The sequence below is a fragment of the Boleophthalmus pectinirostris genome, unplaced genomic scaffold, assembly GCF_026225935.1.
Source record: "Boleophthalmus pectinirostris isolate CB_2022bp ecotype Guang Dong unplaced genomic scaffold, ASM2622593v1 HiC_scaffold_2, whole genome shotgun sequence".
In the NCBI taxonomy this organism is placed as follows: Eukaryota; Metazoa; Chordata; class Actinopteri; order Gobiiformes; family Gobiidae; genus Boleophthalmus; species Boleophthalmus pectinirostris.
Window position 1 is genome coordinate 5,670,245 of NW_026571152.1, and position 24,257 is coordinate 5,694,501.

General features: G+C 39.1%; 1 protein-coding gene across 1 annotated transcript; it reads right to left on the reverse strand.

Annotated features, from left to right (window-relative positions):
• Positions 1-1,904: 1,904 nt before the first annotated feature.
• On the reverse strand, positions 1,905-20,885 carry hmg20a (high mobility group 20A). Its single transcript, XM_020925979.2, has 9 exons — positions 20,619-20,885; positions 15,253-15,336; positions 14,914-15,120; positions 12,694-12,823; positions 11,840-11,877; positions 8,644-8,719; positions 6,188-6,403; positions 5,405-5,537; positions 1,905-2,299 (listed from the first exon to the last, which is right to left on the reverse strand). Exons 2-9 carry the CDS (start codon positions 15,316-15,318, stop codon positions 2,296-2,298), a joined length of 870 nt encoding a protein of 289 aa, XP_020781638.1. The 5' UTR covers positions 15,319-15,336; positions 20,619-20,885; the 3' UTR covers positions 1,905-2,295.
• Between the last annotated feature and the right edge of the window lie 3,372 nt (positions 20,886-24,257).

The window sequence follows — 24,257 nt, forward strand, 5'->3', positions numbered from 1 at the left end:
TCGTCGAGACTATCACACCTCCCTCCTCTCCAGCGTCGACTCCAAATCCATCTCCCTCTTCCAACTGATTCAGAAGCAGCAGCTCGACTCCAGACATCAACACATGACCCTGTTTTACTTCTCTTCACTGGCTCCTGTGAGTTTTAGAATCGATTTGAAGATTTTACTGATCACTTTTAAAGCTCATTTAGGTCTCGCACCAAGTTACATTTCAGAATTTCTAAACCCGTACGAGCCTCCTGCAGCCGCAGATCCTCAGGCAGGTCCCTTTTGTTTTATGTTATTAGGTTCTTTATACAGACCGAGAGTTTGTTTTCAGACCTGACAGTTTCGATTGCTTACTAGCGATCTTCTTCAGAGTCACGTGATGTTGCTGTGACGTGTCCGGTCAGCTGATTTATGCAGGTTTTGGCGCTGTCCTCCCACCGGTGGAGGCAGGACGACAGAGCCATCTGCAGTGGAACGGAGCAAACATCACTGTGACAGAAGAAAACAAACATCGCTGCTGGATTAAAAAGGCAAACGAAATACGGAAACGTGTCCATGGGACTATGAACTGGGATGTGGGGGCTTTTGCACTCTCACATACCTGGAATACTGTCCTGAGGAAGTCGGACTGCAGATGCAAAACCTGTATAAATCAGTTAACCGGACACGTCACAGCAACATCATGTGACTCTGAGGAAGAGCGCTAGTGAGCAGCCTCGGAATATCGGAAGACCAAATGAATCTCATTGGACTAGGTCCCTGTGGCTGTTCCAAAGTCCAGGCTCCGGACGAAGGTGATGGGAGTCTTTTCAGTCCAGACGCTTCGACTTTGGATCGACCTACCTGAGGAGATAAGACTCACACCTTCAGAATCATCTTTTAAATCAGTGTTTCCCAAACTTTTGTTTCTGGGGACTCATATTTTAAAAGTCACAAAACTTTGTGACCCAAGTTAAGACATTATTCATAAATCACAAAATAAAGGTGGATTTGAGCATTATTGCACATTAATGAGGATATTTTATTGACTTTATTGACTGAGTGATCGTGTCTCTCTGAACAATTAGTATTACTCAAGTTTGAAACAATGAAAAACAGTCATTGAAGCAGCAATAAAAGGATCTATAAGTCGCCTATTTGGACATTGAATGTAGCCCATTTCATTTTCTTTTCAACATCCAATTGAATCAGTAATATTTGTTTGAATATCCCAAACTTTTTAAAGTACCTTTTTAAGACCACTTAAATGAAAATTAAGACAAAACATTACCCCTTATGTGGGGAAACACCAGATCCAATTCTAATAATGACCAACCAACTACGGTACTACATCTAGAATCTAAGAGCCACTGTGGATTAAGCCATTGCGAGCCATTGTGGAGTGAGCCATTGTGGCTCACTCAGAGCCTACGTCACGTTTGGAGGGTGGAGCCTGTGCTTTCTCAGGATGAGCAATAGTCGGTCTTTCATAGTTCCTGGTCTGTGACTGTCCAAGAAATCAGTAAGATTTCAGAACTATTGTGTAATGGATGTTCCAAACCCAAACTGTGCTTGTTTATGTGCAGAAGATACAATGTGAAAAAAGTTATTTTGCATGAGATGGGCTCTTTAAATGGTTTTAGCTTAATTATTTATTATAATTAATTGTATTTGCATCTTTGTCTGTTTTTGTGCTTTCATCTTGTAATTCTGGTTTATTAGTCGGTCTACATCTTCAAAGCTCAAAATGCTCTGTTCCACTTTGTGATGTCACGAAAAGGTATTTTTGAAGTGAACAGCTCCTTTTACCTCTTGTTCAGTAAAGATGAGCAATTCCAGGGCTCAAATCAGTCAAATGATTCTAGTGAAGGTGTATGGAGACTTCCTGTCTGCGTGTTTTCTGTTTAAGAGAAGAAGTAAATCTTGTGGAAACCAAGAGAGGTGTAAACGTTTTTATTGAACACAGAATTCACAGAGACTGAATGGCACAGGTCTGTCTGAGCGAACACAAACTTCGACAGGATTTCTGCACGTTTTGACACAGTAACATTTCAGAGAATGTTATAAAGGCGTTTGGAACAAGAAGACTGCAACAGAAGCGCGGGGCTGGCCTTTCTATGCATTTCAGTATTTAGGTACAACAACAGCAAACAGCTTCAAACAGTAAAAAATAAATAGGAAATGCAAAATCACCTTCATCTACTCGAGACAATAAAAGACAGGAACGACTGAGATGATGGTGGAACGAACGTGGTGGAACGTGGTGGAAGGAACGAATCAGCACGTTGTGAAAGTTTTGGATCCCAGTCTTCACCAGGTAGTGTAGAATTATCTGCAGAAACAAGAAATGGAATGGTAAAACAAAATCAAGACATCTCGAACTATTATTCAAAGTAAAAGAGTATCTATCTATAAATCTATTTACTAATTACCATATTTTCTGCACTATAGGGCGCACTTGAAAAGCCTTTTAAACGACTGCTTATAATCCAGAGCGCCTTATATATGAATTTATTCGTCTTCGTGCGACTTTAATAAACTACAAAGCCGCACCACTTGCAGCATTATGGCTCCCGTAGTCAGGAGCATCGCGGAGTAATACATACTGTGATTCCTTTTAATATCAAAATGCACCTGTCAAGAGACACGCTTACAATGCCCACTTTAACTTTATAACAGTGTTCAGTTTAAAGTGCGAGCTGTGTGGGAGCAGTGGATGAAGAGAAGGTGAACACACATTCACCAAGACAGAGAGACAGCGCCGAGCGACTTACGCCACGATCTGCCAACGGATCGTGGACGCCTGGGCTAAGGATCAGTATCAACTGTGGTCCGAGCTTTCACCAAGACCAGAATCATCACTGAACTGCCAGGGAACAGTAACAACACTGACTTGGATAATGACGAGAGGGATGCGGACGCGTTGGACGCTGGAATCGCCCAACTGTTTGAACAATTATGACTTATTGTGAATACTCTTAACAATTTAGCGTTACATTACAATTGAACCAAGTTGAGAGTTATTGTGAACGCATTAAATAAAGTTTGACTGACTTATCTAACTGTTGTGTTTTGTTTAATGTGCCTTAAAGTCCGGTGCAGTTTATATGTGAAAAAAGTTCAAAAATAGACCATTCAATGACAGTTTGCCTTATAATTCAGAGCACCCTATAGTGTGGAAAATACCATATTTACAAGAGGATACTGACATATCTTGCCTGACTTAATTCTTGTAATTCATGAGTAAATGTTTTTGGTTTTTTCCCCTTCCATGATTTATATTGTAAATGCAGTACTTTGAGCCACTTGCAAAATGTTGTATCCCTGCAAACTAAAAAGAAAAGGACTATTTGACTCAGTGGGAAGACAGCTGATTGGTTGTGTGATGGTGGTCTACTGTTCTCATTCTGAAAAATCTGTTCTACAGCTCTGTAGTTACCCAAATACTCATCCATGTGAATATCATAGACTTTAACTAGACAGTCAGCCTGCTATTTTCAATACATGCATCATGAATCTCGGACGTCCGGTCACTGCACAATGCATAATGGGAATGATTTTCCAAAAAAGTGAGCATCAAACAGCCACATTTGTTTTCCCAGTGGGATGTGTCTATTGACAAAGCCAGTCTTTTCTAGTCTTTTGAACCATATCACTTTTGTTTCTGGTTCTGATATTGTCATATTTTAGTTTTGGGATTTGGACATCATAATTGTGTGGTTGTTGGATCCTAACAGCGGAAAACAGCTCGAGAAATTTGTTTGTGAACTTCATAACTGCTAAAGGGAATCAGATGTGTGTGACTGCAAACCTCTGTTCAAACTGTTTCCCTTCCCAACGGAATTGAAAAATAGTTAAAAGTGAAGGTGATGGGCAGTATTGATCCACAGGAAGGACCAAAAAGGAAACCTTTAACTGCCTAAATCATCTTGAGTTTTCAGCGAACATTTTGTATGTGGAGCGCCATCAAAGTGAGATCCCGTTTGTTAAGCGAGAGGAGCAGTCGGAGAAGACAAACAGACTGAGCTCGCACTTCTTGTTCTTGTGGTTTTACAGCAACATCACGTCTTGGTCACTTTGTCGTGGAAAGTGTTTCTTAGTGAACAGCTGGTGCCTTTCGCTTTGGCGTTGACTTTTTAAATTCGTAACCAAGGTGGAGCGAGGGATCGGGATTTTGCTTTAATGGCGCTCCACATACAAAATGTTCACTGCAAACTTGAGATGATTTAGGCAGTCAAAGATTTCCGTTGGAAAGGGAAACAGTTTAAACGGAGGTTTGCAGTCACACACATCTGATTCCCTTTTGCAGTTATGGAGTTCGTAAACAAATTTCTCGAGCTGTTTTCCGCTGTTAGGATCCAACAACCACACAATTACGATGTCCAAATCCCAAAACTAAAATATGACAATATCAGAACCAGAAACAAAAGTGATATGGTTCAAAAGACTAGAAAAGATCGACTTTGTCAATAGACACATCCCACTGGGAAAACAAACATGGCGGTTTGATGCTACATTTTTTTGAAAATCCTTCCCAGTATGCATTGCGAGATGACCGGAAGTCAGAAATTCGTGGTGCATGTATTGGAAGTGATTCTGGCTCCAATTCACTTAGTATTGAAAACCTGTCGCCCGTCTCTCTGTAACTGCTGCTGTGAGCCTCATCATTTTGATCTTCAAATGTTCATTTAACCCGCTCTACATGATCCTGGGGTGTTAATTTTGCCATTTTGTCCATAAATCAAGATATGAACATTAGTAAAAGACCAATGAGCTGCCCTCTTTTGCTGAAGTTGGTCCTGTTAGTTAGCAGCAGGTTTGATTGACAGTGTGGGTAAGTGCCTGCTTTCTGCTATAAACCAGAGCAGTGTTACCTTCAACAGCCTTTCTCCTGATTGGCTACGCTACTTGTGGTTGGAATTCCAAATACGTTCCATATCCTCTCCTAGCTTCATTTGACTGGAGACAAACAATAAAAGTGTCACATCATAATCCCTTAGTCCACTTCTTTATATAATCTACTAGCGATGTGCCAAAGGGTCTGTGAGAGCTAGTGGCAAGTGCATAGATTTAAATACATACTTTGTCCTTTCATGGTCTGAAAATCAGGTACTCCTGGTGCTAACAAAAATCATTGTACCATTTCAACCGTTTTCTTCGACAAGTCAAACCTATTACTGTTTTTAATCTGAAAAAGTTTGGCTATTATAGATATTTCTGATTGAATTCTCTTTAATATTGTTCTTTTGAGGTGGCTGGGACAGCTATGGGCATTCTTTCATCTCTGTAAAGTCTTTTCAAAATTGAATCAAAATAGTTGCCTTTTGTAAATGTCTGCCCCGTAGTATCCACACGTGAACCTTGCTGAAAGACTTTAAACACAGTGGGAGATGTTTGGTTTATTGTTTAGTTTATTAGACTCTGTGGCCGTACTGACCTGTCCAGGCGGTTGACCACGTCCCTCACGGTGCCGATGAGGTGCTCGTGCTCCTGGGGGCTGCTCAGGATGATGCTGTGCAGCTTCTTCATGTACACGTCGATGGTGTCGAGAGTGGGGGTCTCTCCACTTCCTGAAAGTCACAAACACATGGGTTTAGGGTGTGGGCAGTGTGCAGGTTTTGGTTGTGGACGTATTGTTTTTCCAAACTATGTGTAAAACTCAAACCATTCGAAACTATCTGTGTGTGATGGTACTACTGGTTTAGGCAAAGAAAAGCCAAAAGAGATATAGATTTTTGTACATTGATAAGAATGGACGCAAATGTATCTGTGCAGCATTAAGACAAAAAAAAAAAGCATTTAGACAAAAAATCTGCATCTGCATGTCTGGATCTAATTATGAAGTGTTTTATTGTCCGATAATCAGGAAGTGCTCTTCTAGCATGCTAACTGATACTGTACCAACACAGTAAACTCTGTTCTGGTCTCTGAGAGTTGTGAAAAGTGATTATAAACTCATCGCTGTGGATAATTCGGATGGTTGGAATGCATACTGTAAGTGAACCGCTAACTGTTCAGTTTTTCATGTTTTTAAGACCGTAAAAATCAGGTCCAGATCTTGAGTTAGTCATGCCTACCGTAGCTGGAGGACCTTTACCTGTTGTGCATGTTTTGGGTTGATAATCAGGTATGTCAATTGTGTTAGATTGTTTCTTTTGGTCTACTGCACGAGTGAGTGATGTTATGACAGTTTATGAGGACTTGTAATGCCCCTCCTGACCTGGCAGTGGCACTGATGAGAAGCTGGACGTGAGCGCCTGTCTCAGCGTCTCCAGATGCTGCTGTAGAAGGCTGTTTCTTCCTCTCTCCTGCATCACGTCTCCCTCCAGTCGCTCCACAGCGCCCCTCATGCTCTCCACGTGCTTCTGCAGCGCAGCGTTACGCTCCTCGTACTCCATGTTGGTCTTACGCAGCTGCCGCAACTCAGCCTCCCGGGCTGTGCACAAGAAGAAATGGAGACATGTTATGTAAAATCTACTTTAAAGAACTTTTCACCATGTTTTAAAGGAGATCCCTCATCATGATCTTTTTCAGAGTTGACTTTTGCTTGATTTATCCATGTGTGAGTAATCCTGTATTGCCTTGCATTTGATGCTTAAAGGGACAGTCCAGAATTTTGGACATAGGACCTCTTTTTCTAGTGAGCTAGCCTGTTGGAGACACTTTTTAAAATAATCCATCCAGTCCTTGTATTTGCAGGTCGCTGGTGCTAGGCTAGTGCATGTCAATGGCCATAGTTATCCTGCCACTAAAAACAGTCTTACCCACTCCACAAAACACCCGAAACAAATCTATTATTACACCAGACTGTCCATGTGAATGTCTGTGTTGATAGAATAATTTTAGAAGTAAAACCACCTTGCATTTGAAGGATTTATGTCTGAGCAGCAGCAGCGAGTTGTACTTCCTGAACTTGGCAGCGGCGGACTGATATATGAGAACACAGTCCCTCAACATGTGACGATTCATGCGATGCAAGGTTAGTTTTATTTCAGACATTATTCTATCAACACAGACATTCACATTGACAGTCTGGTGTAATAATAGATTTGCTTCAGGTGTTTTGTGGAGTGGGTAAGTGTTTTTAGTGGCAGGATAACTATGGCCACTGACATGCACTAGTCTATCATCAGCAACCTCTGCAAATACAAGGACTGGATGGAATATTTCAAAAAGTGTCTCCACACGTCTCCAACACTCTGGTTAACTAGAAAATGAGGCCCTATGTCCAAAATTCTAAACTCTCCCTTTCCAAATTTGTAATTAGACAGGCCGACCCGATCATTTTATTCTCACAAGTCACCACAAGGTGCTATCTATGAGTGTGTATACATGCACATCAGTATCCCGGTTATTCGCCATATTCCGGTTATGTCAGTATTCAAGATACTGCGTTTACATGCGCGCTGAGAAACTGGGATACTCAGATCCCCGTTTAATCTTACAAATACGCAAGCACAAAATTTTACTTTATTTAATTTAATAAACCAGGAAAAATACAAACTATGAGCTCCTTTAGCATAGGAAGCTCGTGAAGTTCTAACCAGTGGTATGGAGCTATGAGGTATCCCACAATCCACTGCGCAGATCAAACCGAACACTGCAGCAGATTTTTTATTAAAATCTTCTGCATAAATAAACTCAACTTTACAACATATAAACCATAATCACATCAGCCCGTTTGATAATCGAATTCAGCTTTGCCATATTTGTTTACGTTTTACAGAAACAAAACTTAAAACGTCATGGCTCATTTACATAAACGCAGATAAAAACAGCTCGCTCCTTGTACCTTGATGCGGTTCAGCTTCTGTCAGACTAAAGGACACGCCTCAGTGGATTATATGTGTTTTTTCTGTGACAGAGGTGTTAATAATGGTGAGTGTTCTGTGTATATTGTAGGAGATGTTTCATGTTTAACTTTTTAGTGATCAAACGTGTACAGGTCGTACGAGTGCAGATTGTACATTTGCAGATTATACGTGTGCAGGTTTAGCGCAGCTCTTTATTTTAGTCATTTCACTCATGTTGGTCACTTTATTTATGTTGGTCACTTTATTTATGTTGGTCAATTTATTCATGCTGGTCACTTTATTTATGTCACTACTGTTGTGATGAAAAGACTGGAAAGTGTTTGGCTTTTGGACGCATGTGCACTCAATTTTATGTTGCAGTACTCGGGATACTGCGTATACATGCCACAGTATCCCGGTTACTATAGGAATATACCAGCTACAGTAACCTAATTTCTCATAACCGGGATACTGAAACTGGGATACTGCGTTTACATGCACCATGACGAAACCGGGATACTCAAAAAACCCGATCATGACCGGGATACTGATGTACATGTATATACACTCTATGTACCTGCAGTCTGACAGAGTCCAGCTTTGTCCTGACAGAAAAAAAGCAGAGCGCACAGGTGAGTCTGAACAAAGGCCAGGTGAGAGGACAGGTTTCACATCTGTCATCTGTTAAAATCAAATAACTTCAGAGCTCATCAAATTTCTGTTCTCACCTAACCTCACTCTGTCCACTGCTCTTTTCTTCCTCAATACATCCTGTTTCTATTAACAAGCTGTTTCAGATCAATAATGTGGTTTGCAATGAATAAAATGCAGTTTGAAAGCCCTCAGCCTGACGCAGGATTTAAAAAAAAAAAAGCACTTTTACCTTTGCTGTGGTTGAGGAACTCCTCTGTGAAGATTGGGATGTCAAACACAGTCCTGTCCTTCCCCTCAATGTCCTTCTGTTCAAACAAAATAAAACCATAAACAAACGTGATCATGACAAAACACCAAGTATATTTCCATAGTAAATTGTCAGGTACAGTGATTCACTACATGAGCAATAACACACTTTGCAACTCTTATAGACCCTCCGAGTGCCACAGTTCACCATCTGCCTCCTGTGTGTTGTGACTATTTTCATGTTCAGTATAAATGTGGAAGTTGTTAAAAATACATTTGCCTATAAAATGTTATGAACACCAGAAAAGTCGCATAATTCACATTTAATTACAAAGTTAGGTCATTAATTAAGTAGTCACAAAGCTGCATATTTTATAAAGGTTATTAAAAATGAAGTTATTATTATAAAGTGCTGCCAAATATGATTGTGTGTTGAGAATAAACGATGAAGAAACATTGAACCAGAGAGCCTGAGTGACAGTGCGTGCGGTCATCCATCTCTCTGCGTTGGTGGGCGGGTAATTGATTTTATACCTGCCCAAGGGGAAATCCAGATACAGTTTTAAAAATGAGCAGGCAGCAGGCTAATTTCATCTGCTGCTCAGCCCTGATATCAGAGAAGCCAACGCAATGGCTCACTATGTATTAGCTGTAAAATATGGGTACAACAGAGGCTTGGGTGGGCGCGCGCTTGTATATTGCCTCCTGTGAAGAAACCATCATCTGTTCTCATTTCTTGTGGTAATGAAATTTAGGCAGACGGATCCATTGGCACGGAGCTTAAAGGGAAAGCATTGGCACTTTAAAGCGGCAGTCACCCTGGCTGTAAACTAGAGCAGGCAGAGTCACGCACAAGGAAAGTCCAAGGTTATTGCTCAAAGTGTGATTAAAAGTGAATTATGTATCAATAAAGACAACAAAGATTAACAGCTTTAGTATCAGGCCAATATTTGTGCACGAGAGGGGGTGTAAAAAGGTAAGACAAATATACAGGGTGTCCCAAAAAATCTAACATCATTTTGCAAGCCATTAATTTTGGTACCGTATTTTTCGCACTATAGGGCGCACTTAAAAGCCTTTAATTTCATCAAAAAACAACTGCACGCTAGGGCTGGGCGATATGGATCAAAAATATATCTCGATATATTTTGCTACATCTCGATATACGATACATATCTCGATATATGTTCAAGAAAAAATAACCCCTTAAAAGTGAAAACTGCAAAAACAAATATGCCAAATTCCAAGTCTTTTTTTTTTAAATGAAGTGTAAGAGGTCGGCAGTTCATATAGGAACATTTAAGATTACAAAAAACCCTAATTACATAAATAAAACTGTAAAATAAAAGAAATAATAAATATTTCCTTCTTTTCATTCACAAATAAAACAACTCAACACAAGCTCATCTTTGCATTAACTCTGTTATCCAAACCAGAACCATAACCATGAGCTCCTTTAGTAGAGGAAGCTCAGGAGGTTCCTTATTTTAATAGATCCATGTTCCTATCCAGCAGTAAGGAGCTCTGAGGTTTCCCACAATCCACTGCAGATCAAACCCAATGTTTCCAAACACTATTGTACAAGTGACACTGCAGCAGATTATTAATTAAAATCTTCTGCATAAATAAACTTTACATTACTAAACTTTACAATATATAAAGCATAACGACTCTGGAGCCACATCAGCCAGTTTGAGATAATAATGTGTTTAATGCAGTTTTGCGCATGTGTGTTTACATTTTACAGAAACGAAACTTAAGCGCATGGCTCATTTGCATAAACAGCGCACTTCTCATGCAGCTCAGCTCGTTTAGCTTCTTTTGGACTAAAGGACGCGACTCGGTGGAATATGAGGATGTGCTGCTGGTGGCCTTGTCTGTAAATGGTGGAAAAGGTTCTTGAAAAAGAAAAGGTGCTTGAAGCTTTTCACTGGCACCAACTTTTGGCATTCACGGCGGTAGTGAGGAGTGAAGGAGACATGAGCGAACAAAATCAGGGAGGCGGGGGCGACGAGAGAGAAGGTAAACAAGCGAAGCGGCGAAATCAAAATTGAATATAAGCATTATATCGATAAATACGATATGTCAGAATTCATATCGAGTTTAAAAACTATCTCGATATATTTAAAATATCGAGATATTGCCCACCCCTACTGCACGCCTTATAATCCAGAGCGCCTTATATATGAATTTATTGGGGTGTCTTAGTACGACTTTAGTAAACTGCAAAGCCGCTCCACTTGCAGCATTACGGCTCCCGTAGTCAGGAGCATCGCGGAGAAATACATACTGTGATTCCTTTTAATATCAAAATGTACCTGTCCAGAGACACGCTTACAACGCCCACTTTAAACTCAAGGCTGTTATAAAGTGAAAGTGCGAGCTGGTGCAGGACTCTGACCCGAGCTGCCACAGTGAGAGCTGAAGAGATGCAGCAGTGCTTGTTCCAAAGCCAAATGTTACGTCTCCCACTCTACACACACTATATTCACATGACAACCAAGGTACATGTGCATCTGCAACAAGCGCATCATCGGAGAGAGTTTTCAGTGCCGCTGGAAATACTGTAACTCCAAGGGATGTGGGGTGGAGGAGGGGCATACCGCGCTGTTGAGCTGCTATACCGCACCACAGGAGAAATTCCCTAACCGCGACAGACCTAATGGTGACACAAAGCACACATGAGAAAACACAGACAAAAAGGTTTTAAGATGATCTGAAAACTCAGGAAAAAAACAAACAAAAAAACACATAAAATGGATTTAAACAACACAGATTCTGAAGCCTGTGAGCAACACGAGCGTTCATGGTCCTGTTTAGAGCAAGCGAGCTAGCATTAGCAACAGTTTTTCAGTTAATCACTCTCACCTTTTTGAAAACACTTAAATAGGACCATTAACGGTTGTATTGATCACAGCCTCCTGAAAATGTGCTGTTTACAACTGTTTTGTATTTTTTGTTGAGTTTTTCAGATGACTTTAAAACATTGACATTAAGTGCATTGTGTCACCATGGCAACTGCTGAATTCATTCCACCAGTAAGACATATGTAGAACCCCCCAGCGTGACATCAATGCAAAGTATCAATTGTATCAAATCAGGAGTAAAATGTAAAAAAAACATGTACATTATTGGAGATTATTGGATATTTAAGTTATTGTAACTGAAGAATGACAAACCTCATGAAGAGTCTCGTTAGGTGCCTGGTGTCCAACTTCTGGAAAAGAAAAAAAAGAAGTTTGTACCAAAGTTATCCTTGTTCTGCCACGTGCTTAAAGATGCACCATGGAACTTTTCTGTGTATGCCACTGACTGTTCGTGTGAGGCCTCAGTCGTCCAGATAAGATTCAAGGCAAAGGAGAAATTCAACTCTGTCAGCTGGACAAGTTTTTGAGTGAATACGTTTCTTTGCTCATCCAAGCTGCTTCTTCAGTTCTGGTCAGATGTTGGTGGACGCTGCTTTATATCTGTCTGCAGGGAGGAGCTAACTACACTGTAACTACTCTGAAACTAACACACCACTTAGTGCAGTTCAACAGAGTGTTAGTTTCAGAGGAGTTTCAGTGTAGTTAGCTCCTCCCTTCTGAAGATATAAGGAAGTGTCCACCAGCGTCTGACCAGAACTGAAAAACAACTTGGATGAGCAAAAAAATATTCACTCAAAAACTTTTGTCCAGTTGAGAGAATTCCCAACCAAACAAAGTCCCACTGACCCATCCAACTGTTGTGTTTCCTTTAAAGTCCAGTGCGGTTTATTTGTGAAAAAAGTTCAAAAATAGACCATTCTATGATAATCCAGAGTGCCTAATAGTGCGGAAAATACGGTAAGATTTGAGTAGAGATGATTTGTTTTTTAACCACAAAAACACCTGTAATTTTTAACCACAAAAACACCTGTAATTTAATAAATGCAAGATAGCTAGGTTTAAAGCCATACTGTGAAACCTCCCAGGCAACGCTAGACCCTACACCAGAAAAGTTACATGATGCATCTTTAAATAACAGTAGCGGTTCAGTGTACTGCAGTGCTGACCTCTGTGTCTCTTGCCCTTCTGTTTCTCCTGGACTTTCCTGGTGAAATGTTTGTAGGCCTCAGTCTTTTGATATTTCTCCAGTTCTCTCATGTAACGCTCTTTGTCCTTCTCTGCTTCATCCAAGTATCTCTGTAAAAAGAACACACAAATGATAAGGTTTTAAAACAGCTCACACTCTCGTCAAGATACAAGAATTACATTAAGAACACAGATTTCAATATTGTGAACAATGACAAAATACAATCTCAGGATCTCCCCAGGTTTGACTACCTCAAATTTAAGCTGTTTTTTAGGACCTTTTTAAGACCAGTTAAATGAAAATTAAGACCAACATCTCACGAATTATGTGGGCAAAAAACACCAGATCCAAAGCCAAGCAAATGGTGGCGCACTGAAACACTCTGCGCCTCTTTTTTGGACCCTCACCCACAGTTTGAGAATCTCTTCTTTAAGAGAACTTCCCCTGGCACTTTACAGAAAACTGTGAAAAAAGTGAAGAAAGTGTGTAGGATTTTAAAGCTGTTCTTTTTTCATTCTCATTTTCATTCTTTTTCATTCTCTTCACTGGTTTTGCAGTGGGATTTAGCCTGTGCACATTTACCAAACGCACATCTTGACAAATACAGATGCATTTTTGCACTTTTATAAGGCAAACTTCAGCTTCACGTTGTTTTTTTTCCTCCCTCCATTTAACATCACACTGCAGCCCGGTTGAGTTTACAAAAATATAGGTTAATGAGATTTAAGATCTTTGTGAAAAAATTAAGACTTGCACAACATAATTTAAGACTTTCTAAGGCCTCAATTTTGGAACATGAAATTTAAGACCTTTTTAAGACATTTAAGACCCCGTGGCTACCCTGAATCTGTAGCTGAAGATATTTTTGAATGAGCTCCGCCATGCTTTAGTTGTGTGATTGTTGTATTAAAGCTGCTCAAGTAATTTCTCTCTGAAAGGATAAATAAAGTTGTTTGAATTTCAGCTTGTGTTTACACTATGTTAATAATGTAGTTTCTTCATCAAAAGTTTTGTTTTGTTTCATTCACACATGTTAAATACACAAACCCTGCATATTTAGGCTGCGTTCTTCTCAACACACTCTGTTCCACCTTGTGATGTCATGTGGTAATACAGGATGGAGCCCTGGAATTTCCAATCTCTACTAAACTAAACGTAAAAGGAGCTGTTAACTTGAAAACTACCACATCATGACATCACAAGGTGGAACAAAGCATTTTGAGCTTTGGAGATGTAGGCAGACTAATAATAAGTTACTCAAACATGTGTGAATGAAAACAAAACAAAACGGATATACTTTTGAGGAGGTAACAGCATCTGCCACGTTTACATGAGCTTTAATTCCGAATAAAAATAACTGTATTCTGAATATAAATTAATATTGCTTTAAAAAGACCATGTAAACACAATTCTTAATGAAAATTATTATTTGGAATTAAACTTAATTCCGAAGTAAGTGGGTGATTTATTCAGATTTTAAAGCAGAATTAATGTATTCCTCGATCACGTAAGCGTTTACTCTTATAAAATAATTCCAGCTGTTCAGTGCGTGCTTGTTGAGTCGCCCTTCTGGCACGATCCAGACCGATACAGCTCCACTAGTCCTGGATTCAGACTTTGATCCACGTCTCTTTGGATTTGTGAGCGGGATGTGGGAGTGGGCTGAGGTAGAGCAGCCGTTGACTCAGTTTGTCTTCTTCCTCCCTTCTCCGACACTCTTCCCTTCTCCTCCTCAGCTGACAGACGTAAAGCGTGATGAGAGAATTCTCCAGCTGCTGCGAAATTACCATCGGAACGGCTGAGAAAGAAGTTTGTCTCATGTTTGTGTCCGTGGCGTAACGACAAACCGAGATGACAGAAAATCCGGTAGCAGCTGAAGTGTGTGTTTTCTTCTGGTCGGCGGGAATGCGTTGGTGTCTCTGTCCAATCAGAACCCTTCCCCACCCCCAGACGCGGAGCAGAATTAAATAAAGACGATTTAACGTTTTTCCATGTAAACCTCAATTCAAAAGTATTATTTCCATGTAAACTGGAACTATTCTGAACTATTTATTTCAAAACAATTAAATCGGAATTAACAAACATCATGTAAACGTGCTCATTATAACATGGCTTAAATATCACAAAAGTCAATTTTTGTGTAAAATAGAACCTTTCAACATTAATATCCACATCCTATAATCTGTTACGTTAGACCGACCTGCTTCTCGTCTGGTGGCAGCTTGCTCCACTCGTTGCCTAACATCCGAGTGATCTCTGGGAAGGGGACGTCTGGTCTCTCGGCTCGGAGCTGCTCCCGCCGGTCATTCATGAAGCGCACGTACCCGGTCAGAGGAGCTTTGGGGGCGTTACTGTCCTTCATCGGCTTCTTCCTCTTCCTCCCCTTGGTCCAGCTGCGCCTGGGCTTCTGAAACATGCATGCGTTTTGACATTTTAGGAAACAGTTCTGTGGGTTTTTGCTCTGCTGGGACGGGGTTGAAAAGTGGAAAAAGTGAAAAATGTGTCGTGTGATATTTTGGAGCTCGTGCGGCTGTCTCACCTCGTCTCCGTTTCTTTGAGAGTTGTTCTCGGCGTTGGTCCCGGGAGAGGCCGTCTGCTCATCCATGGTGACAAACTTCAAAAACTGTAACAACAAAGAAGGACAGATCCTATTAGAAACTGTAAAATAACTTCCACAAACTTATGTAGTGTGCCGAATTGTGTGCACTGATACTGTTAGAAATGGTCTGATTTAACTGTATACTGTAAAAGCAATTCTATTTAAGATTCAGGAAGAAAAAAATTTACTTAGCTTTGTCTATTTGACATTTTTTGAGGTTTAAAATGGGCAGAAAATGTATAAACTACTGTATTTTCCGCACTATAGGGGGCACTTAAAAGCCTTTCATTTCATCAAGAAACGACTGCGCGCCTTATAATCCATGATTATAATCTTATATATGAATTTATTGGGGTGTCTTAGTATGACTTAAGTAAACTAAGCTGCACCACTTGCAGCATTACGGCTCCCTTAGTCAGGAGCATCGTGGAGTAATACATACTATGATTCCTTTTAATATCAAAATGCACCTGTCAAGAGACACGCTTACAACACCGACTTTAATCTCAAGGCTGTTATAAAGTGAAAGTGCGAGCTGCGTGGGAGCAGTGGATGAGAGAAGGAGAACACACATTCACCAAGACAGAGAGACAGCGCCGAGCGACTTACGAGTGATCTGCCAACGGATCGTGGACGCCTGGGTTAAGGATCAGTATCAACTGTGGTCCGAGCTTTCACCAAGACCCGAATCATCACTGAACTGCCAGGTAAAAGTAACAACACTGACTCGGATAATGACGAGAGGGATGTGGATGTGCTGGACGCCGTAATCGCCCAACTGTTTGAACAATTATGAGTTATTGTGAATACGCGAACAATTTAGCATTTCAGACAGTATTTTTTTATGCGTTACAATTGAACAAAGTTGAGAGTTATTGTGAACACGTTAAATAAAGTTTAACTGACTTATCTAACTGTTGTGTTTAGTTTAATGCGCCTTATAGTCTGGTGCGGTTTATATGTGAAAAAAGTTTGAAAATAGACCATTCAATGACAGTGCACCTTATAATCCAGACCGCCTTATAGTGCGCAAAATACGGCAAGTCCAGAACTGTAGCAGATATACTATCATCAAGTTATAATTTTGATACAGGTAATATTGATGAATATGGAATGACAGATAAGCAAGCAGACAGATACTTTAAGAAACCCGAGGGAAATTCAAGTTTTCAGTTTTTTCTGCATCAAACTGTTGCAGTTAATGTTGCAACATTTTCACCACATATCTCAGTGACCTTTGTGTCTCAGGTCAGTTTAACAGGAGGACTGGACAGGAAAGGTCTGTAGATCTATGTCAGGACAGTTTGAGGAGAGTAAGAGCCAGAAGTGTCCCTCCTCTGTGTTCTGCAGCACCACAGCAGCCTCCAGGGGGCGCCAGGTGAACACAACAGGAAAGGCCATGTTCTTACTCCACTCTGGTGTTATGGTTGGTGATGAAATGGTCCATTCTCTCAAAGTTTTTCCTCTAAAGATCTTCTGCTACATTTGCTGCCACATATGGTGTAAAAAAAAAAAAAAAAAAACTCAACTCAACTGTCCATAGCCAGCTCCTTCACTAGACTCTTGTACAGTCTCCATTCATGATACAGGGAAAAAAACAGCTCATTTCACAAAATCCAACAGTCCCTTACTTGTGTCCTTTCAACTGCACGTGCTGCACTTCTTAGTTGGTTAAAATCCCATGACAGGATGATAAAAACTGAGTTAAAAAAAACAAAAAAGTTTCATAATCAGCTCAGCCACAATCAGATTTTTTTTACGGCACTTAGGCCTGAGACAATAATTACTAAATCAACTTAATGTTCAATATGAAAACTGGAACAATATATTTAGAGGCTTAATAATTATCATATGTACATTTTCCATGAATTAGAATTAGAAAATTTTGTTATTCTTGTTGTAGTACAGTCAGATTTGAGCTGCAGAACTAATTATCGGTTCATTCTACTATTTATTTGTTGCAGTTCATGCCTTTTAATGATACTGTCTATTTATTTAAAAATGGTTTACTGGAATTTCCCAGCTCTATTGTTATTCTGTCAGCGGTATAAAACAGTTTCAGTGTTATAATTGATAGCAGTATTTCTTTGTAGCAATATATCTTGCTTCAAAATGTGTTATCACGACAGCCTTATAGACGTATTCCTTTTTAGACCTCAGCGCTACTTCCTGAAATTTTCAACTTAACTTATTTTTTTTTATTACAACTATCATTAAAAAATTTGCAAACAGAAAAACAGGCCAAACTATCACCCTGACAACTGCAGAGAAAAGTCTGATGTACTTTTGACAATAGCTGTTGAGGGTGACTAACAATTATAACAGATGTGTCGGTGTTATTTGATCGTTTTTCCACAGACCCGGTTTTACTTCAGTACAATGGGGCTCAAGTTTTTCCAAGCACCTCCCGGTTCTGGATTAGCACCATTTGGCCAGTCATATTTCCTCTAATAGAAATGTCAGAGCTGCCATCAATCATCATCAGTCCGGTGAAAAACAATGCGGCCGCCACCACGCTCCAGCCGCAGATGTCAATGCCGTTTCGAAACTTGGGAACGGTTTTACTGCGGCTTCATAATTAGTGATAACACACGGCTGGAGCGTTTCACTTACGAAAATATTGACTACTACTGCAATTCAGTTTGGACCATTTCCGGCCTGAGCTTTTAATAGCGACAATAATATTTAGGCTTAACCCTTAACCTTTCGAAACAATGACTCCAGGAAGAGAGTTTGAAACAAGAAAAAGCACCGCCGGGTTACACTAACATTACAAATACGAACGTGGACTCAAAAATATACAGTGTTCACAGGGGTATTTTGATATGTTCGAGTGGTCCACATGAAACTCTATGGTTGAATGTTCAATCGTTACCATGGTGACACAATGCAGACACTGCCCAAAACTTTTTAAGTCTGAAAACTCATGAAAAAAATACAAAGTTGATTTAAACAGCACATTTTCAGGAGTCTGATCAATACGAGCGTTCATGATCCTGTTTAGGGAGTTTGATTTTTAACTAAAAGGTGAGACAGACAAACAGATACAACATTTCCACGGCGCGTCTCAGAGGGCTTTGTGTCTCAGCCAAATGTCTCAGTGCAGTTTAACAGGAGGACTGGTCAGGGAGGGTCTGCAGATCTGTGTCAGGGCAGTTTGGGGAGAGGAAAAACCGGCCTCCAGGGGGAGCCAGGTGAACACAATAGGTAATCTGCTTTGGTGTTTGGGTTAGTGATGAAATGATCTATTCCCTCAAAGTGTTTCCTTTGAAGATCGCCTGCCACATTTTCTGCCACACATGATGTAAAAAACCTGTAGCAACTCAAATGTCCATAGCATTGTCTCCATGAACACAGGAAAAACAAACAGCTCATTTCACAAAATCCAACATGTGACTTGTGTCTTGTGTCTTGTTAACTTGTGAACCACACGTGCTGCACTTCTTAGTTGGTTAAAATCCCATGACAGGATGTTAAAACCTGAGCTCAAAAAACAAAAAGTTTAAAAATTTGCTCAGCGTGAGTCAGCTAGGCACAAAAGCAGCCAAACACTCGGTTGTCGTGAGAGTGCCAAGGAGCTGTAAGAACACTACTTTGCGACATGCGTTAAAACTGCATAACGCATGGCTCCTCGTTGTTATAAATCAGCTCATCCCATCGCCAGAGAGTGTTGAAGACACTGGCGGCAAAGTGTCTATTATTATTTAAATCTAACTGGCCAAGTAAGAAAAACGAAAGCTCAAAGGCTGCTGCTCCATCACCAAATCTTCAACCAACAAGGTCGACAAAGGATAACCATTCTTCTATAAAGAATTGATCCTCAACTATCAAGGTAAAAAAGACAAAAGTTTTAAGAACAACGACGATGCATTAGTGAACTACTGAGCAAAACTACTGTTATGGTCCTAGAGATGTCTCACATTCGAACTGCACAAATCTATCTATGCTAATATCCACATCATGAAATTGATTTCAATTTTACTTGTAGAATCAGTCTGAGTTAACAAGTTACTTATGTTTTATTCATGGCCATATCGTTAGTTTTGCTCAGTAGTTCACTAATGCGTTGTCGTTGTTCTCCTTTAAGCTGTTGTCTTTCTTACCTTGACACCTTGATGTTTATCCTTTGTGAACCTTGTTGGCTGAAGATTTGGTGATGGGGCAGATTTACGAAGCTGGTGGAGAAAACACTAGACATTTACACACACATTTTGCCGTAGAAAACCTTTAATCGCAGATTCCGCAAACTTACAGCGCGCGACCATTTGTGAAAAATGTCTTTTACATACGAACTCTAACAACCTTTGCAAAATTAAATTCATCTTATGTGCCCTGTTTTGTTTTATTATTTCTTTCTATTTATTTGTTTTAACCTCACACTGTCAATGAATTATTATCCAACTTATGTTAAAAAAATAAATAAATAAACTTCTGGCAAAGGGTCTGCCACCTGCTTGTTTCCATGGAGACGCTGCTGCTATGCAATAACATCACCATGGAGACCAGCAGGTGGCATACCCTCCCGCAGAAAAGTTACAAAATGCACCTTTTTGTCATTTCTTCCACATATTTCAGTCAAACATCAGCACAACAACGCCCCCTACAGATCACAAACTCACATGACAGGAATTAGAATTTAATAGCCTTTATAATTAATTTATAAAAACACTGGACTCGTATTCATTATTATAATATATATATATATATATATATATATTTTTTTTTTTTACATTTAGCATATATTTAACGATACTATATTATATTATATTAGCTTCCCATATTAAGTTTTTTTTTTTTTTTTTTTTAATCACGTAAGATCGACGTTGAACAATGCAATAATCCTTTTAAAGATTATTTTGTTGTCGAAATACGTTGGTTTCCAATGCATCTGCAATAATCAGAAACACACAACGAGCAAATAAGCGTTTTTTGTTTTTTCCCTAGTGAATCTGTTAGCCTGATGTTACTAGTTAGCTTCATGATGCTAACCCAATGCTAGCACTTTCTTGCAAATGTGGGACTTATTTAGACCATAACTAAAGCTTCACGGACAATTTTAACACACACTGCATTAGAATAATAACGTAAAAATAAGTTAATAGCGATCAAACGTGCAAATGAAAGTGGATGCTAACGTTGCTGCTAGGTGCTACGGTACGAGCTGGATTTGTCACAATATAAGCGATCAAAACATTAAAAGTACATTTTGGCTGCGTTATCTAAATTAAACTGATAAAATATGACAACGGCGTGAGTTTGTGGTTGGTAGAATCGTATAAATGCATAATCAAGCCTAATAAACCTACCTTTGATGATGGAAGCGTGTCTTTTTCCCCGATCAAAACAAAGCAGCCCCGTGCAGCCCCTCCACAGATCTGACTTTTGCATGCGTCTTTCTGCAGCTTAACAGCGCGTACACCCTCAGTGCAAGGTCAGCTGTTATGGCTATGATTATAACGTTTAAAAAGACGGATTTGAGCCCAGAAAATTGGGGAAAAGTCAGAAAAACTTTAGTAAGAGTGGGGCTGTCTTTCTCGTGGTGGAGTAGAGAGCAGACGCGTTCATGCTTTAGGTTAGACTGTCCTCTACTGTTCAGGTGCATTACATTTCCATGAACAAAATAAAGTAAAAAAAAAATTAAAATTAAAATAATAATAATAATAATAATAATAATAATAATAATAATAATAATAATAATAATAATAATAATAATAATAATAATAATAATAATAGACCATTAAATCTATCCATTACACTTGAATATTAAAATATACTACTACATTGAATCATGTCATGTAAATATTGGCTGCACTAACTCAAATTTGTCTTTATCTTGCAGCTTTAATAACTTGGACTTAGATAAACTGTATTGATCCACAGGGGAAATTATTTGGACTTGCACATCACAATATAATATAGACACAAAGAATACAAAATATAAATGGTAATAATAAATTCTAAATCAGTAGCAAAAAAGAGCAAGCGACAGATGTCAAATAAGACATAATTATATAAATGTAAATGTACAAGTCAAAATAAAATAGAAAATAAGTATTAAAAAAAACAACTATATACAAGTGGTCATAGGAAAGCAGTGCAACAATGATATTATGATTGACAGGACATAGGGTTATCTGTTACATAAGGGTGAGTTGTTGTACAGTTGTAGGGAGTATTATCTGTTACATAAAGGTGAGTTGTTGTAAAGTTGTAGGGAGTATTATCTGTTACATAAAGGTGAGTTGTTGTAAAGTTGTAGGGAGTGTTATCTGTTACATAAGGATGAGTTAATGTACAGTTGTAGGGAGTATTATCTGCTACATAAGGGTGAGTTGTATAGTTGCAGGGAGATTTATCTGTTACATAAAGGTGCGTTGTTGTACAGTTGTAGGGAGTATTATGTCACATAAGGGTGAGTTGTTGTACAGTTGTAGGGAGTATTCTATCACATAAGGGTGAGTTGTTGTACAGTTGTAGGGAGTATTATTTGTTACATAAGGGTGAGTTGTTGTACAGTTGTAGGGAGTATTATTTGTTACATAAGGGTGAGTTGTTGTACAGTTGTAGGGAGTATTATCTGTCCCTCTATAATCTGGGGAAGTGGGTGAGCAGGAGGATCATTCGACGCCAAATCTCCAAATGCCCCCGCCCGACCATCTCACATTTGAGTGAAAAAAAATCTCCATGAAATCAGAGTAATTTCTCAGCTTATGAAAGTGCCTTCATAGTCCATGAATGCTCTGCATGTATGCAGACACCACATTTTCAAAAATTCATTTTGCAAAAATAAGGCAGAACACCATCACAAATTTTGGATACGTTAAAACCAGACATCTAGTCTTTCTAAAACAGTCAATTTTACGTTGGTGGGTGCTGTCATTTTTTTTTGGTATAACATAAAATGGTAAAGATGGCATCAAATCTATTTTTTTTTTATTTTTAACACTTAATATTTTGTAGAGCGTTCTTCACAGAGGGTCAATTTTAAAATACAAAGTACACAGTGGCATGTGTCTGACGGTGTATGTTCAATATCAAACCTCTGTCTTTGAAATTGCACTTTCCATAGTCCTTCAAAGATGCCCTCAGATTTGAGGAGGAGCATTTTTGAGCAAATTCCACCCCCCAGAAATCAGTGATAAACCAAAAGCACATGTGTAAAAGTCCAGATTCTACAAGTACATTTGACCTTAAATAGTTTTTTAGATACAACAATCTGAAAGTGGCTCCTCAGAAAACTGCTCAAAACAGGTCAGGGGGGTTGACAAAATATTTTTAATGACAAAACTAGAGTTGGGAGCTAAAATGTGGGACTTTTCCTATTGAAAAATGTGTGAACCTCCGAGAATTTTTTTTTTCCAGTCAAATCTGAGATGGTTGGGCGGAGGCATTTGGAGATTTGGCGTGGAATGACCCAGGAGTGTCCGTGATGGAGAGCAGTTTGTCCAGTGTCCTTGTGTCCTTCACTGTGACAATTTTATAGGTTTATAGGTTTAATTTGGTCAGTCATTACCAAAATGCCAACTAAACTCTACTTTACCAAACCAGAGACGTTCTACATGTTTAAAATGTGTTTTAAGGTGTAAACTAAAACATACAAAAATGTGTGAAAACTGTGGACTGGAGTTTGATCATTTGAGTGGTGTTGGTCTTTTCTCCACTCACACGCTGAACTTCAGGTAAAACCAAGACTGCATAAACCTCACCCAGAGCAGTGGCGCCATCTGCTGGAGAAGGTCAGGTTGCAACGTCACAAAGTTAACATACAACATCAGTGGTGTTAAGCCGTGTTCTTCTCTCAAACAGAAAACAGGCTGTTCCACCTTGTGATGTCATACAGGGGCCATGGAGATCCTGGAAACACACACAGTGACAGTGACAGAGTAGAAGCAACATACAGATAGAAGCCAAAGGAACTTCATTTTTTGGCAGCAACAATTAAACATAATAATAATAATAATAATAATAATAATAATAATAATAATAATAATAATAATGATAATAATAATAATAATAATAATAATAATAATAATAATAATAATAAGAAGAAGAAGAAGAAGAAGAAGAATACAGCAGTAATTCATCTTTTGTAGAGATGTGTTGCACAAATGTATGGCTCACACCTACACAAAAAATATGCAAACCATCTGTGCTTTGTTACCTCCGCCAAGGAGGTTATGTTTTTTGGCGTTTGTCTGTTTGTTTGTTTGTTTGTTTGTTTGTCTGTTAGCAACATAACTCAAAAAGTTATGGACCGATTTTGATGAAATTTTCAGGATTTGTTGGAAATGTGAAAAGGAAGAACTGATTTCATTTTGGGGGTGATCCGGAAGAAATCCTGGATTCTGGATCACTTTGAAATTTTAGTTAACATTGTGGTAAATGGGGCCAAAAATTTTGTTTCTCAATATCTCGGTTAATTATTGACCAAACCCCATGAAATTTGACTCAGGGATGGACAATGGGATCCTCTTTCATATTCCAAAGGCTGATCCGGATCTGATCCAGAAGACTGATTTTATCGCAATTTATATAAAAAATGGGGGTAGTCCTTGGCGGAGGTCTGCGCTCTCTGACTGCTTTTCTAGTTTGTGTTGTTTTGTGCTGCAAAAAGTTTCATTTGTGCTGCTTTAGTTTTGGAGATATTAACAATTCTTTTATAGGTCAAATGGGAGTCAGCCAACCCCGAGGAAGCTTCAAAATGCTTTAAAACGACACAAAATTGAGTTATTTATTTGTGCTTAGTTTGTGCTGCAAAAAGTTTTGTTTGTGCGATTATAGTTTTTAAAATATTAGCAGTTTTATTTTCAGCCGATGACGTCAACCAGCCCCTCAAAATGTTAAATAACTTCAAAACAAAAAGAAATTAGACTTACAAAAAAAAAAAAAAAAAAAAGTGAAATTTACTTAATTACTATATTGATATTTCTTATACCTCTTTGGTA